The sequence below is a fragment of the Melospiza georgiana genome, chromosome 5 (genome assembly GCF_028018845.1).
Source record: "Melospiza georgiana isolate bMelGeo1 chromosome 5, bMelGeo1.pri, whole genome shotgun sequence".
Classification (NCBI taxonomy): Eukaryota; Metazoa; Chordata; class Aves; order Passeriformes; family Passerellidae; genus Melospiza; species Melospiza georgiana.
The window spans coordinates 42434969-42448768 of record NC_080434.1 but is presented as its reverse complement, the minus strand read 5'-3'; the positions used below and the strand labels follow the sequence as shown (position 1 = coordinate 42448768).

General features: G+C 52.4%; 2 protein-coding genes across 2 annotated transcripts in view; one reads left to right on the top strand and one right to left on the bottom strand.

Annotated features, from left to right (window-relative positions):
* Window positions 1-2674: 2674 nt before the first annotated feature.
* LOC131083878 (neuropeptide FF receptor 2-like) lies at window positions 2675-6808 on the top strand. Its single transcript, XM_058024861.1, has 5 exons — window positions 2675-2710; window positions 3397-3483; window positions 4987-5327; window positions 5562-5661; window positions 6019-6808. The coding sequence occupies exons 3-5, from the start codon at window positions 5012-5014 to the stop codon at window positions 6806-6808; spliced, it is 1206 nt and encodes a 401-aa protein (XP_057880844.1). The 5' UTR covers window positions 2675-2710; window positions 3397-3483; window positions 4987-5011.
* A 4285-nt stretch (window positions 6809-11093) lies between these two features.
* Window positions 11094-13800, bottom strand: part of ADAMTS3 (ADAM metallopeptidase with thrombospondin type 1 motif 3) — a 55121-nt gene continuing 52414 nt past the window's right edge. Inside the window, exon 22 of the mRNA XM_058024132.1 lies at window positions 11094-12886. Within this exon, the coding sequence (XP_057880115.1) occupies window positions 12333-12886 (554 nt within the window). The 3' untranslated portion in view covers window positions 11094-12332. The remainder of the gene's footprint in view (window positions 12887-13800) is intronic.

Sequence of the window (13800 nt, the reverse complement as noted above, 5' to 3'; positions counted from 1 at the left end):
TGCATTTAAACGTCTGCTGTCACCCTCACAGCCAGTTCTTCTCCTGTGCACTTATTTAAGACTAAAGGCATTGTCTCTAGGGAAAATCCAGCATGGGCTGAGGTGGAGTGTTCAGGATCCAGCCCCAGGGTGCCGCACAGGGAGCTCACCTATCCTGCCCTTGGGCCAGGCAGGCTGCTCTGCCCAATTCCTAGTGAGGCATAATCCAATGCTCTGCAGCCCAGGAGCTTGGGTGGGGGGTGAGAGGGTGTTTATTGTGACAGGCTGTAAGTCATGGTGCCCTCACTGTGTGGCCAGGTCACGGGCTGTCTGCTCTCATGCCTGCCTCACAGAGGGCAATGGCACTTCTGTGCCAAAAGAGATGGAAATGAAACAATTCCGTGGCTCTGGCTGGTGCAAAGAACCCCTGAGGTGTGCTCTGTGCCTTGGGATAGGTTTGGATTTTCTGGTATTTCACTTGGCAGTGATTACAGGATCCTCTGTGCCCCCCATTTTGAGGGGACACACAAACTGCCTGCTGGCAGAGCTGTCTCCTGTACCTGCTGCATTAGCCCTCACTGGCTGATGGGCCCCTCAAACACTTCTGTTGTTTGCCAATCCTGTCCTCCACTGAGACTCTCTCACGATTCCCCACTTTTCAGGGGTGTCATTTACCTCTATCTACCTGCTCCCCAATTACTCCCCTCAGTTTCAGTGCCCAATGACAGGGCTGTCAGGGAGTGACTCATGAGCACAGGCTGAGCTGAAAGGTGCAATTTAGGAGGCTCATGTCCCATTTGTGGGGAAATTAGTGCTGCCAAGAGCCCAGCAGGGATCATTGATTTAGCTCTTCCTATAGACCAAACCCCAGCACTCACTGCTGAACTGCTGGAGCATCTCTACAGGGAAAAAGCTGTGGCCAGTCCAGATATTCTGTGGGGTCCCTGCCCAGTTTCCAGTGATGGATGGGAAACTGCTACTTGGAGACTGGATCCCAGGAGAACTTGAGTAATTTCCTACTGAAAGCTTTTAAAAGAGAGACTTGCTTCAAAGGTAAGGCAGCTAAAATCTTATTGCTTGCCAGGCTTCTCAATAAAGTGGTGGCATAAGTGTGCCTGGGTGTGGAAATCTTACTTTAACCTGATTTCAGGGAGATTTTAGTTAAGATTTAAAACAGCCTGTAATGCATCAAATAAAAAAATATATTTAGAAGCTTAAAGGTTGACTAATCATGAATTAAAGGGGAAAAAAAGGGATTATAATGACAAGAAATAGGTAAGCAGCCTTGGCTCTAATGAAGTAGGGTGGAAATGATATATAAATATATATATATATATATGTATTAAAAATACAGAGCCATTACCAACTTGCTGTGAATGCCTCACCTGTCATTTGCATCTTCTGATTTACGGTTATAATTTGGCTTTGAAATGAAATGTTTTCTATTCCTAGCTTGAGTGGATGAGTAATCTGCAGCTAAGTCTGGTGTTTATTCCAGTCATCCTGCTGATAGCTTTGTTCTCCATCATTTGAAGTTTGAGATCTTTCAAAAAGAAACACCTATTTCAAAAAGAAATACCTACAAACTATTTCCTTTGGCCCCAGCTCAGACAATGCAGATGGATGACTCTGAGGGGAGGATAAGCAGTTTAAGCTCATTGAGAGGAGATGTGTATGCAGCTCCGAAATAGGCACATCTGCCTGGGATTGCCTATTTCAAAATGAGAAATTTGCTTCTCAAGGTGCACTTGTTTTTCTTTATGAAAGTAAATGTCAGTAAGAAAGAATGACTTGATTGCAACTGGCTATTTTTAAGGGTGTGTTTTCTTCCACAGCTCCTTTGTCTCAGCTGGAAACCTACTGGGATATTTGGGCTTATTTGGAGATGAACCACTCTGAAGTGTGTCATATAAAATATGATGGAAATATTGATGGATGAAAAAGTTAAATACTTAAAGAGTAAGTTCTATTACCTTAATTCACAAATATCCCCAGAGTCCTCAGCTCAAGCCCTGCATGGCCCAGACCAAACACCTCCTGCACCACTCCCTGTGGAACTGGGAATGGGGGGTTTGGGGTGGCTGCAGGTCCCCCTTGCTCTGAAAGAGAAGCCAAGAGGAGGCCAGAATCCCATGGGCTGTGCACGGGGTCCCTGTGGAACAGCATTTCAGGTTTTTAGTCAGTGGCTCCTTCCTGGTTCCCTATGGCAGAGGATGATCCATGAATTTCTCTCTCCCTTATTTCTCAGACACTCACAGACCAATGTCCTGCTCTTTTTGCCATCCTTCAGGGGCTGTGTTTTGCCCCTGGGAATTTCTCACTTTTCAGCAGACCAGGGATCATTTTCCAAAGTGGGAAACCTTGGGAACTGGGAGCCCTGGGAAGTCTCTGTTCTTGTGCCATTACTGAGCTCAGGACAAGGGAAAAACAAATTTTTCAGCACTTACCACATTGAATGTTCTTCATGTACAGCTACATGCTCCTGCTGTTCCTCCCATCTCTGAAGTCTCCTTATTTTTGTTTCAGCCTCAGAGGATCCTGTGAGGGTATTTCACACATAAAAATGAAGATATCAAGATGACAAGCCCAGCAGGTTGTGCACAGGGGTGAGGCAGTGGTGGCTGCTCCAGGGGATTTCTTCCACGTGCCCAACATAAAAATAATGGCATCACTTCATAATGGCTTGCAACTGCTGCTCTAATGAGGGAAAACTGAATTTCTCTGCCCAGAGGTACACAATTGTCCTGGTCAGGCTGTGAGGTGTTACATTGTGTATTTGTCCATGGAGGCTGTGTCTGGGATTCCAGCAGGGAATGAGCCTCCTGTGCTTGGGAACCCACTGTGGTTGGGGGCAGTTTTCACTCAGGGAGGCTCCCTCCCACTTTATTCCTTTGCAGATTTTCTCTGGCCTGTTAAATGAAGGAGTGCAGATTACTGTTATTCATCATCTTATACCAATTAGGTATTGCATAATTTTTTTCTCTTTTCTTAGATGATTAATGTTTCTGTCTCCTGTGCCTCTCTCAATTGTTTATCACTGCTTGTTTTAGCAGGCAAGGCCCCTATGAAAACACAAGGCACTGGCTTAATTTCTCCTTCCAGCCAATCCTCCTCCCCCTCAGCTTCAGGATAATAGAAATCCATGGAGCTTTTCCATTTCCTGTCATCTGAAGTGTTTGCACAGCCACTTCCCTATGCCTGCACAGCCAAAATTTCATTAGTGCAACTGGGAGGAGACTCAGCTCCAGTTTTGCCTCAAGGCTGTTTACAACTTCTTGTTTACCAGCTATGGACAAAAACTATTCCAGAGATCATTACCGAGGAGATTAGAAACTGCTGCCTCACAGCACAGTGTCAGAAACAGAGAGAGAATACAAAATATGTATCCAAAATAACCATTGTTCCTCCTGCTTTTAGTGTGATAAGGGACAGCCCTGTCATGGCATGACCAAGAACTTCTGCCTCAGATCATCAGAGACCCCTGGAAAAGGCAAACTCCAGCAGGTAAGGGAGGAAAGGCACCTCTGGGGACAGCACAGGGACAGCTGGGCATGGGGACTGGGAATGTGGTGGGAGCCAAAAGCCACCTTCTCCTGGCCACAGTGTCTCCCTAAAGCAGCTCCTCTGGGAAGCAAAAGATTATGGCAGAAAATTAGTGGGTAATAATAATAATAATAATAGTAATGTGGTGAAGAGCAGCAAAGGGAGCAACAGGAATGCTGCTTTTTAATGGAGAGAGCATCTCCTAGGATTTATAAAGCCCAGCTCCAGGTGTGGGATTAAAGGAGCAGTGTAAACTTATGTTGTCAAACATCTGTGTTGGCATTCCATCAGAGTTTCCCACCTTGAGCCCAGGCTGGGGTGCAAAAGCACCAGTGCTGCTTCCTTGAGGGATCAGGAAAATGGGCATTAAAGCACTTCTCACAAGGCTGACTCTGAGCTCTGGCTGGGGAAAGCATTTGGCACATCAGACATCTCAATAAGATCACCTCCAATGATTTTGAAAGCATGTTGAGTAAAAACTAGTCAAGATAAATAAGCCTTTGTCTGTAAGGACAGCCCCACAGAATGTACAACTATTCCTACACTTGTTCAAACCTACAAGCAGCTGGTTTTTTGTGAGGGACTCCAGATTTTTGTCTCCCTGCCTGGCTGTGAAGGCATTTAATAAGTCTGTAAAATACAGACCCATTAAGACACTGCACTGCTGCTGATTTCTGAACAGGCACAAGAGAGCAGAACATGATGGGTTTTCGCTGCTCTGCTTGTTCCAAACCTGTGGCACGGCAGAATAAATACTTTTTTTTTTTTACTGCATTTAGTTCTTGAGAGTAAAGCACTTGCAAGGGCTTTGCTGAGCTTTCATACAAGCTCATCAGGATTCAGGTAACTTGTGCCTAAATTTAAGTCCTATTTCTATTAAGGAATTTGGAGCATCTTGAAAGCACCTGCGCTCACACTTGAATTTCATGCCTGCTGCTACCAATTAATTTTGCCCCCTGCTTCTTTAGGCATCCTCATCTGGGAGACAAAATATATGTGGAAAAGAGTTTGGAATGCTGCCTCCAAGTCAAGTTAGCTGCTTGGAAATGAACCCAGCTCTCTTGTAGCTCTGCATGTTTCAGACACAGTGTGGTGCTTCTTGATTGCAGCCTTGGAGTTAGGTAGCTTGTGAGCAGGGAATTAAATCCTCCAGTTGCACACAAAACCATTTCATGTCCATGAAATAGGGCTGGATTTTGATACTTGCAGGCAGAAGACTTGTGCCACTTGAGAGAGCTTTAATCCCTTTTTTTTTTGTGCTGGAGTTAGTGACTTTTTAGTGATTATTGTTCAGCCACCTCACTGCTGCCAGGGTGCGTGTGAGTTTCACGCTTATTTCAGCACACAGTGCACACAAAACAGGTAACAATGCTATAATAATAATGATAATAATAATGATATCATCACATTGCTTCAGATCAATTGCAAGCTGGCTAAAATGGCCTCTTTACAAATATCTTTTAGGGCACATTAGAACACAAGGAGGAGAATGGACTCAAACTCCTCATTGGATTGGCCTCACTTGGATTTGCTGGATTACAACAAGACATACAAGTACCTTTACCTGGAAGTCTCCTACGTGGACTTCTACCTCCACCAGCCTTGGGTGGCTGCTGTCTTCATCACCTCCTACCTGCTCATCTTCCTCCTGTGCCGTGTGGGCAACGGGGGGGTTTGTTTCATCGTGCTGTGGAGCAGGCACATGCGCACAGTCACCAACCTGTTCATCCTGAACCTGGCCGTCAGTGACTTGCTGGTGGGGCTCTTCTGCATGCCCACCACCCTCCTGGACAACATCATAGCAGGTGGGCTGGCTGCCCGTGGGGTGGGGAGAGCCAGGCGTGTGTGTCCAGGGGGCTCTGTGGGCATTCTGAGTCAGTGGAAGGTGTCCCTGCCCATGGCACGCTGTTCCTGGCCATGGCTGGAACCCACCCCATGAGTCTACAGTTCTACTCAGGAAATGGAAGATGAGAGCAAATTATTTTAAGCAGAGTCCTGCAATGAGATGGCAGCAATTTCAAAATGCCTCTTTCTTGCAGGGTGGCCCTTTGGGAGCCTGGTGTGCAAGATGAGCGGGATGGTCCAAGGCATCTCTGTTTCTGCCTCTGTCTTCACCCTGGTTGCTATTGCCATGGACAGGTAAGATGCTGCAGAGTCTGTAACCACCAGTGTCATCTCCCCTGGCCCCCTGACCACTCTGAGCCCAGTCGCTAACCCTCCCAACACCACAACAAATCCGATGCATTTTGCTCCTAAGCAAAATAAAATCTGTGCAGGTCTAAAGAGCAATCTACTCCTCCACCGGTGTCCCTTAAAGGGAGTGGAACAGGGCTATCCCAGCCTGCCTGGAACTGGTTTGTTTCTCAGCCATGAAGCTGGATTGCACAGGCAGCAACTGCCAGGGAGGATGAAAGACAGGCAGTTTAAAATGTGTGTGCATCCCTGCCCGGGATAGGAGGCGTTCCTCACACGGCTTCTCCGGTGCCTGTGCTGCAGGTTCCGGTGCATCGTGCACCCCTTCAAGCCGAAGCTGACCGTCCCTGCCGCCTTGGCCGCCATAGCAGTGATCTGGGCACTGGCCGTGGCCATCATGTGTCCCTCGGCGGCACTGCTGCGGCTGCGGCAGGAGAAGCGCTTCCAGCTGCTCCTGGGCACGGGCAACGCCACCCGCCCGGTGTTCTGGTGCCGGGAGGAGTGGCCCGAGCCGGCCATGAGGAAGGCCTACACCACGGTGCTCTTTGCCAACATCTACCTGGCTCCGCTGGCGCTCATTGCACTCATGTACGCCAGGATCAGCGTTTTCCTGAGCCACGCCACCGTGCCCGGGAAGCGCGGCCGGGAGCAGCGGTGCGGAGTGTGGAGGAGGAAGCGGAAAGCCATCCACATGCTGGTCCTTGTCACCCTGCTCTTCGCCCTGTCCTGGCTTCCCCTGTGGAGCCTGATGCTGCTGTCGGACTACGGCAGCCTGTTGGACGTGCAGCTGCGGCTGATCAATGGGTACATCTATCCCCTGGCTCACTGTCTGGCCTTCTCCAACAGCAGCGTCAACCCCATCATCTACGGCTTCTGCAACCGGAGCTTCCACCGTGGCTTCCAGGCCGCGCCCTGGCTCCAGCTCTGCTCCAGGCCCGCCTCGGCCCAGCCAGCCCCGGGCCAGGCCGCCCTGCCCGCTGCCCCCTGCCCGCCGGCCCAGGATCCCCCTCCCCACACAGCCAAGGGAGGAAACTGGGTCAATAAGCAGCAGGATTTACTCATGGAGGAGCTCAAAGAGAATGGGATGGAGTGAAAGGTGCTGTGATTCTGAGAATCTCTCTGTTCCCCATGGAACAGGGCTGCTTGAACCCTGTTTGTGGTCATATTTCATTCCTGTGAGGAATCCCTCATGGATTCCTCTCATGGACTGAAATACTGCAGACCCAGGCTGGCACCCAGCCACTCCTGGATTATCTCATGGTTTTGCTTCTTCCTGGACATTGTGAATGCTGGGTCCTGCTCAAATGACAAAATTTAGCATTTTCCGTCATATTCCATTTATTCCCCTTGGTTGCTGTCCATTATTATTGCAGCTAGAGAAACAAGTGGAAATGGAAATTTGAGAAATAAAGGATGAAAAAATTGGTTCAGTGGTGTGTTTTTTGGGGAACTTGATTTGATGTTGCAGGGGGATAGAAGTCACCCCAAAAGACTGAAATTTAAATACGAGCAGGAGAGAAAACACTTGAGAGCCCATTGGATGGGACAAACCCCAGCAGGGACAAGAGTGACACTGGAGGAATAGTGAGGAATGGAATTTGTGCAAGGAGCAGCACAGGATCGCAGAGCATAAAGGCTTATTCTGTAAGGCCCTACAGGAGCCAAATCCCAGGTAAAGCCATTTCCTAGGGCAGTCCTCCCTCAGATAAATAGGAGTGACTTCCACATTATGACATTCCCTGCTGCTCACTGTCTCAAAATGATCATTCTCTTCCCTACACATTACCTCAATTTCATCCTCAAATCTTTGCCTGGATGTGCCTCAGTTTACCTCTAAATGTTCATTTTGTGCACTACAGCCTACCTCAAATTTGCTCCAGAAATTTTTTCCTGTCTGTCCCCTGCTTGTTAACTCATTTTCTCCTCACAATATTCATTTGCCCTAGGGAACAACTCAGATTTATGGAGGAGCATTTCTCCCTCATTTTAGGAGGAACATTTCTCCCACAAGCACACACTTTCTTTGACTCCATATCTAGTTGAGGAAACACCAAATCAGTGCTTGGCTCTGACATAAAAGAGAGGAAAAGGAGATTTTGCTGGGATTTGGGACACAGGGTCTGTCCCCCCTCACACGATCCCCGAGGAGGCGGGAACGGGAGAGGGTGAGGCTATGGCAAGGGTGAGAATCTCTGATCTCTGAGTTTGCCTTGGCATCCCAGAGCCTCTCCCCGTACAGATTATGAGGGGAACATTTACTGAATCGGTTGGTACTGATCTTTTTTGTGTTGAATTGATGCATTTTACTCATTTTGTGTCATTTAAGCTTTAAGTGGCATTTTTAGGTGGCATTTCCTGTGGGGCTGCTGATGTGCTGAGGGTGGCTGTTGATGCTGGGAGAGGCAATTTCCCTGCAAAGCTTTTCTATAAAACATAACTATATGAAATAATGGAGTTTTTATGATAAGAACAGGACTTAGGCTCCCAATAGAGAACTGGGGTGTACTGGGCAGGGACTGGGAAGCATGCAATTATTTCTGTGTTAATTTCTCCAAACATTTATTTCTGTCTGTTGGCTTCAAAACTTCAAAACTTGTTTGTAACTTCAAAAACTAGAGCCGCATCACAGATGATATCCAAGCTCTTCTTTAGGATAGGGAGCAGAACCCAGTTCAAGTATATTGAAACAATGCCAGGAAAACATAAATCTCTCAGAAAATAGCAGAAAATAGTGCATTATAAACGTCTGTATTTCAGCCAAGTGCCTGCCACTGAAGTGGGTGAATATTCAGCTGTACTTACTGAGATAACGCACAGGTGATGCACTGGGACTCCTGGATTAATGGGAATTGCTGCCAGGTTGTTGGGACAGCCGGAGCCCCGGCGGTGCGGGGCGCTGTGTTGCACTGCAATGGGGGGACCCGCACAGCGGCTCCGGCCCCGTGTGGGGACCCCAGCGAGGGCGGGGGCGCCGGCCTCCGGCCCTCAGGGCTTTATTAATGCCCGGCACCCCAAGCCCCGCGGCTGCGAGGGAAGGAGGAGAGGGGAGACCGGAGAGATGGGGGTGGTGAGGACGGGGAGGGAGAGGGGTCGGAGTGAGGAGGGAAGCGGGAGAGGAAGGGAAAGGCCGAGGGGAAGAAAAAGGACGGTGGAGAGCGGAGGAATAGAAGGGAGAAGCGGAGAAGGGGGACATGATGGGAAGCAGTGGGAGTGGGTCCAGTTTGGGAGGAGAGGAAAGGAGCGTTTCAGGGCGAGGAAGAAAGGGAATACGCAGAGAAGGAAGGGGGGGTAGAGAGAGGGGAAGAAGGGGATGAAGCAAAGTGAAAATTTTCCAGGATAGAAATCCATTTTAATTTAGGTGAAATGTACATTTTTGAGTTGAGTCTGTGGTTAGAAACCATAGTTATTTAGCTAGACTGCAAGGCCTAAGCTCAGTGAAGTTACTTCAGCGAAGGACAGAGATAAAGCGGGGGAGACAGAAGATGATAGAGAGAGGCAGGGACTGCTGTAAGGGCAAGTCAACCTGACCTAGGAATTCTTTCTGATAAAAAGAAACTAGTAGTAAAAGTCACACGAAACCCATAAAAATGAATATGTATGAACCTATTGTGAAACTGTATGCATATGTATTTGAGAGAGAGATAAAAAAAGACCTGAAGTTCTCAGAGGTATGCATGCCTTTTTTGAGGAGAGCAATCTCCACACGCGTCCAGCGCTGTAATAAACATACCAAGCTTTACAACTTTTACGAAGTTGTGAGGTTTCTTCTTTTCTGCGCAAAACAGGGAGGCTGAAGCCTCCGCGCCTCACCTGTGGAGCCCGCACAGAGGGCTCCCGTCCGCACCGTGCTCTGAGTGAGCAAATGGCGATCGAGGCGATTTCCGAGGTCTAAATCAACTCGGCCTCGCCCGCGCAGCATACCTGGGGCCCCGCACACCTGAGCTCTGCCCGCCCTGCACACCTGAGCCCTGGCCCCGCCCCTTGTGCCGCCCGGCGCCGCCCCCCCCGTTCTTTTAGGTCCCGCCCCTCACACCTGTGCTGGCCCCGCCCCCCGCACCGCTGCTCCGTGGTCACGAAGGGGCGCCGCGCTCGCGCCGCGCTCCGTGTCCGCCAGAGGGCGCCCTGCGAGGTCCCGGCCCCACACGGCGGCTCCGCGCCCGCACCGGGGAACGGCCGCGATCCCGCACCCGGCAGCGCCCCGGGCCCGAAACCGATCCCGGGCCCGGTGCCACCTCCATCATCCCGACGGGGGAGAGGCGGCACCGCCCGGGACCTCGGCAGACCCCAGCAGTGCTCGGATCCGCACCCCGGCCGCCGCCGCGGCCCCGCTGCAGCATCCCGTGCCCGCACTCTGTGGCCCCGTACCGCTGTCCCGGGACCCTCGCTCGGCGCTGTGTGAGCCCCGGCTCCGTGTGGCGGGGACCGCTCGGAGCCCGGAGCGCTGCGGCGGGGCCGCCACTGGGGACCGGGGCTGTGAGACCGAGTCCTGCCGGTGCCCGCTCGAGGGGCGATGCTGCCTCTGCCCCGGCGGGAGGGTCGCGGCTCTCGGCCGGACTGGGCTTTAGACTCGGCAAAGCCCAGCCTGGGCTCGATGCCCGCTCCTGCTACGATGCCGGGACCACGCTGACCGTAAGCGGGCGATGGAGCCCACAGCCGGAGCCGGGATGGGGCGTTCGGGCCCTGCCGGGGTCTGTCGAGGGGTCCTGGGCGGTGCCGCCTCTCCCCCGTCGGGCGGATCGAAGCGGCACCGGGCCCGGGATCGGTTTGGGGCCCGGGACGGCCGCGGGCACGGGGCGCTGCCGGGTGCGGGATCGCGGCCGTTCCCCGGTGCGGGCGCGGAGTTGCCGTGTGGGGCCGGGATCCCGCAGGGCGCCCTCTGGCGGACAGGGAGCGCGGCGCGAGCGCGGCGCCCCCGCCAGGGTTCCGGGGCTCCAGGGCCCTGCCGGGAGAACGGCGGCAGCGGTGTTTTGCGGGTGCCCCCGGTGTTCTGGAAGCCAGAGCGGCCGCCTCTCTGTCCCTCCTCGGGCGGCCCCACGAACGCACCTGGCCTAGGAGGTGGCACTGACCGTGCGCTCCCAGCTCTGCCTTCAGCATTTCCTGCCCTCCGTGCCTTGGGAGCTTAGGGAGATTCAAACAGCGACTTTTTCCCTGCCACCAGTAAGGTGCGGCTCATCTGACAGCTGCCAGGCGAGATCTGATCCTCTCCTTCCTCTCCCTCAATTTTCCCGTACATCACACTCTCCAATGGCAAAACTTCCGTTTTTCAAAATCCCGTTAAAATACTTAATTTTTATTTCCAGTCGGGGAAGGTCCTGCCTGGGATGGAAATGGCTAAAAGATGAGGAAACAAAAATGCCAAAACCAGACGCTGCCACATGAGTGAAAGCAGGGAAAGCCTCGGGATGTCCAAGGTTTGTTTTACTGTCACGTCTGAAGCCTCTGCTGATGGCCAGTGCCACCCTTATTTCCCCCGGGGCACCCCACAGGGCCGCCAGGATGTTGCCAGAATTGTATCTTTGGGGCCCCCATCCCCTCACAGCATTAAATGGCTCCATCCCGGGCACTTCTTACAGGGGAGCAGCGATTGCACATGAAACTTTCATCACCACTGAGAAACAAGAGAGACCTGTGATAAAAACCCTTTTTTAAAGAATAAGATCAACAATTTCTCCACAGCAGTTGAGCAGCTTCAATATGCATATTACACAGCACCTAATTCCATCTCCAGATTTGATCTTGGCAAAAGGAAGAGTCACGTGCCCCCAGCATACATATTTAGTACACAAAACAATGTCAAGAAACCCACTTTTAATAAATATCTGCAGTTCTCACTCCTATAGACAAGTACTTTACAGCGCTGTGCCAGGGAGAGCCCGGCCGGCTGGGCTGGGACAAGGTGGGGGTGGACATAAATTAATTATTGCAGTCAGATGCGCCGTGGGCAGGGAGGTCTGGAGCTGATCCACGTTGGAAATATAACTATCTCTCACACCTCGAAATCCATCTTGAAACTGCTTTCAACACCAGCCCTTGGAATGCTCATAGGGCAGAACTTGATGGCCGGTACCTGGCACTGGAACAATACAGGAAAACAGTTGTGGGACAGCACAGAACTCTTACAATGCTGCTTTCCTGCATTTACCCAACAGCTGCAGTGGTGCTCGTGCAATGGTGTCTGTTTCCAGGGAGACACGAGTCCCGAGGGTTCCTTCGGTCTGTGGCAGGTGTCTCACTGAGTGTCCATGCCTGGTCCTGCCTGCAGTGGGGCATCTCCTACCATGAGGGTGTTCAGAGCCCAGAACCACAGGGCTGCTGAGGTTAGGGCTAACTTCTGTGCCCAGAGCTGGATGGAGCCCTCAGCGACTCCCACTCACTGGCCAGGAAGGTTCCTTTAGTGTTTCCTCTGCGTGTCCCAGCTGGCCGGGAAAGGAGGGGTGGGAGGAGGCCGGGAGCACCAGAAAGTGAACCAGCACTTCTTGTCCTTTGTATTTACAGGGGCGACCCGTGCCCTGCAGTGCCCTGCCCGGGGCACGCTCCGCAGAGTCCAGAGGTCGAGGAGTCGCACACGGAGTGCCAAGCAGCCCCTTTCCACGGCTGTCCTGCACAGGCCTTCCTGCTCACCGTTCCACAGGGGCGGCCCTCGGAGGCCATCGCTTACCTGTGCGCCCCTCGCCCTTCCCGGGGGTCCTGGCTGGCGCAGGAGCCCCCGCTGGCACCGGAGGCAGAGCCGCGGCCAGCGCCGGGGCACGACCGGAGCTGAGGCTGCTGCTGTTGGCAGGGGACTGGGGCAGGAGAGCCGGCGGCCGGGAAGTCTTGCCGGCCACGGCAGCTCTCCAGTGCGGAACGCCGGCACCTCGGGGCTCGGGGCTGGATGGGGGCGTGCGCCGCTCCGCCTGCTGTGCTTCCCAAGGCAGCCGGCTTGGAGAGCTGCTCCCGGGCAGGAGCTGCGCCCGGGCGGGCACCGCGGGCGTGGGCACCGTCGGGGCCCTGGGCGGGCTGCCCAGATCCAGCGCTGCGTCCCCCTCGGTGCCAGCCCCGCCGGGCGGTGGGAAGCTGCTGCTTCGCCGGCTGCACGACTCGCAGCACAGCTTGTGGTAGCCAGGGATGGAGCAGTACCGGGCCAGCACTTCCATCTGGCAGAAGATGGACTTGTCTCCCAGGCAGGGCTCATCTGTAAAACACATGTCCCGGGGATGGGAACCCACTGATGGGCACTTGGGAAACATTGACATGTGGCATTTTTAGAGGAGCACAGACAGCAATTCCCAGTGCCAACCTCCCAGAGCTCCCCCGCACACTGGCATGTCCTACCCACCCTAATGCCTTCCCTTCAAGCCTGAGAGGACATCATCCATCAGCAGCATTAAAGCCAAGGCAAGCTTCCTTCACAGAAATTAAATCCCAAGCAATAGCCCTCAGAGATGCCTTAAAATAAAAAGTTAGAGTAAGATGAAGTTTTGTTCAGATCAGGCTTGCTGTTTTTCAGGAAGCAAATGGATCTGTAGAAACGATGGAAAGCTGTAACAGTGGGTCACACCTGAGGTGCCTTAAAGGCAGGGATTTGCATCCCTTTGCTCAGGAAAAAGAACTTCCAAAGGGTCTTCTGGAAGGTTTGAACCAAAATCAGCTTTCTGCAGGGAAAGATGTCATCACCTGGGCACAGGGGCCGCCTCACCATGGGCTGGAAGCACATCCAGCCACCGCCTTCTCCGGCTTTAAAATATCCACTGGAGCCTGAGCTCAGAGTGGGTGAGAATCAGCTCAGTTCCAAGGAACTCAGTAAAATAACCCACATGGTCACCACTGGGGCTGGGGGATGAGGGCTATAAATAGCAAATCCTATGGAATGCAGACATGTCCTTGTCCTGATCCTGCTGAGCTTCCTCAGAACCCTTGCTGGGTTCCTGACAAACCTGGGGTAAAAGGAGCAGCTCTGCCTGGGAATACCCGTGTTCCATGAGGCACTGTGAGTCTATCCCAGCCTCAGCGTGGAATTCTGGGCTAGAGGTACAATTCCTTTTGCCTCACCATAGTGACAGTGACCCTCATTTGGTCCTGTCCTCTCATGGTTCATTTTGGAGCATC

What these genes read in the sequence shown, in the direction of transcription:
- LOC131083878 (XM_058024861.1), top strand. Translation starts at nt 5,012, where the DNA reads ATGGACTCAAACTCCTCATTGGATTGGCCTCACTTGGATTTGCTGGAT. An exon ending in CCTGGACAACATCATAGCAG is followed by an intron (nt 5,328 to 5,561) that starts GTGGGCTGGCTG and finishes TCTTTCTTGCAG; the next exon opens with GGTGGCCCTTTGGGAGCCTG. An exon ending in GTTGCTATTGCCATGGACAG is followed by an intron (nt 5,662 to 6,018) that starts GTAAGATGCTGC and finishes CCTGTGCTGCAG; the next exon opens with GTTCCGGTGCATCGTGCACC.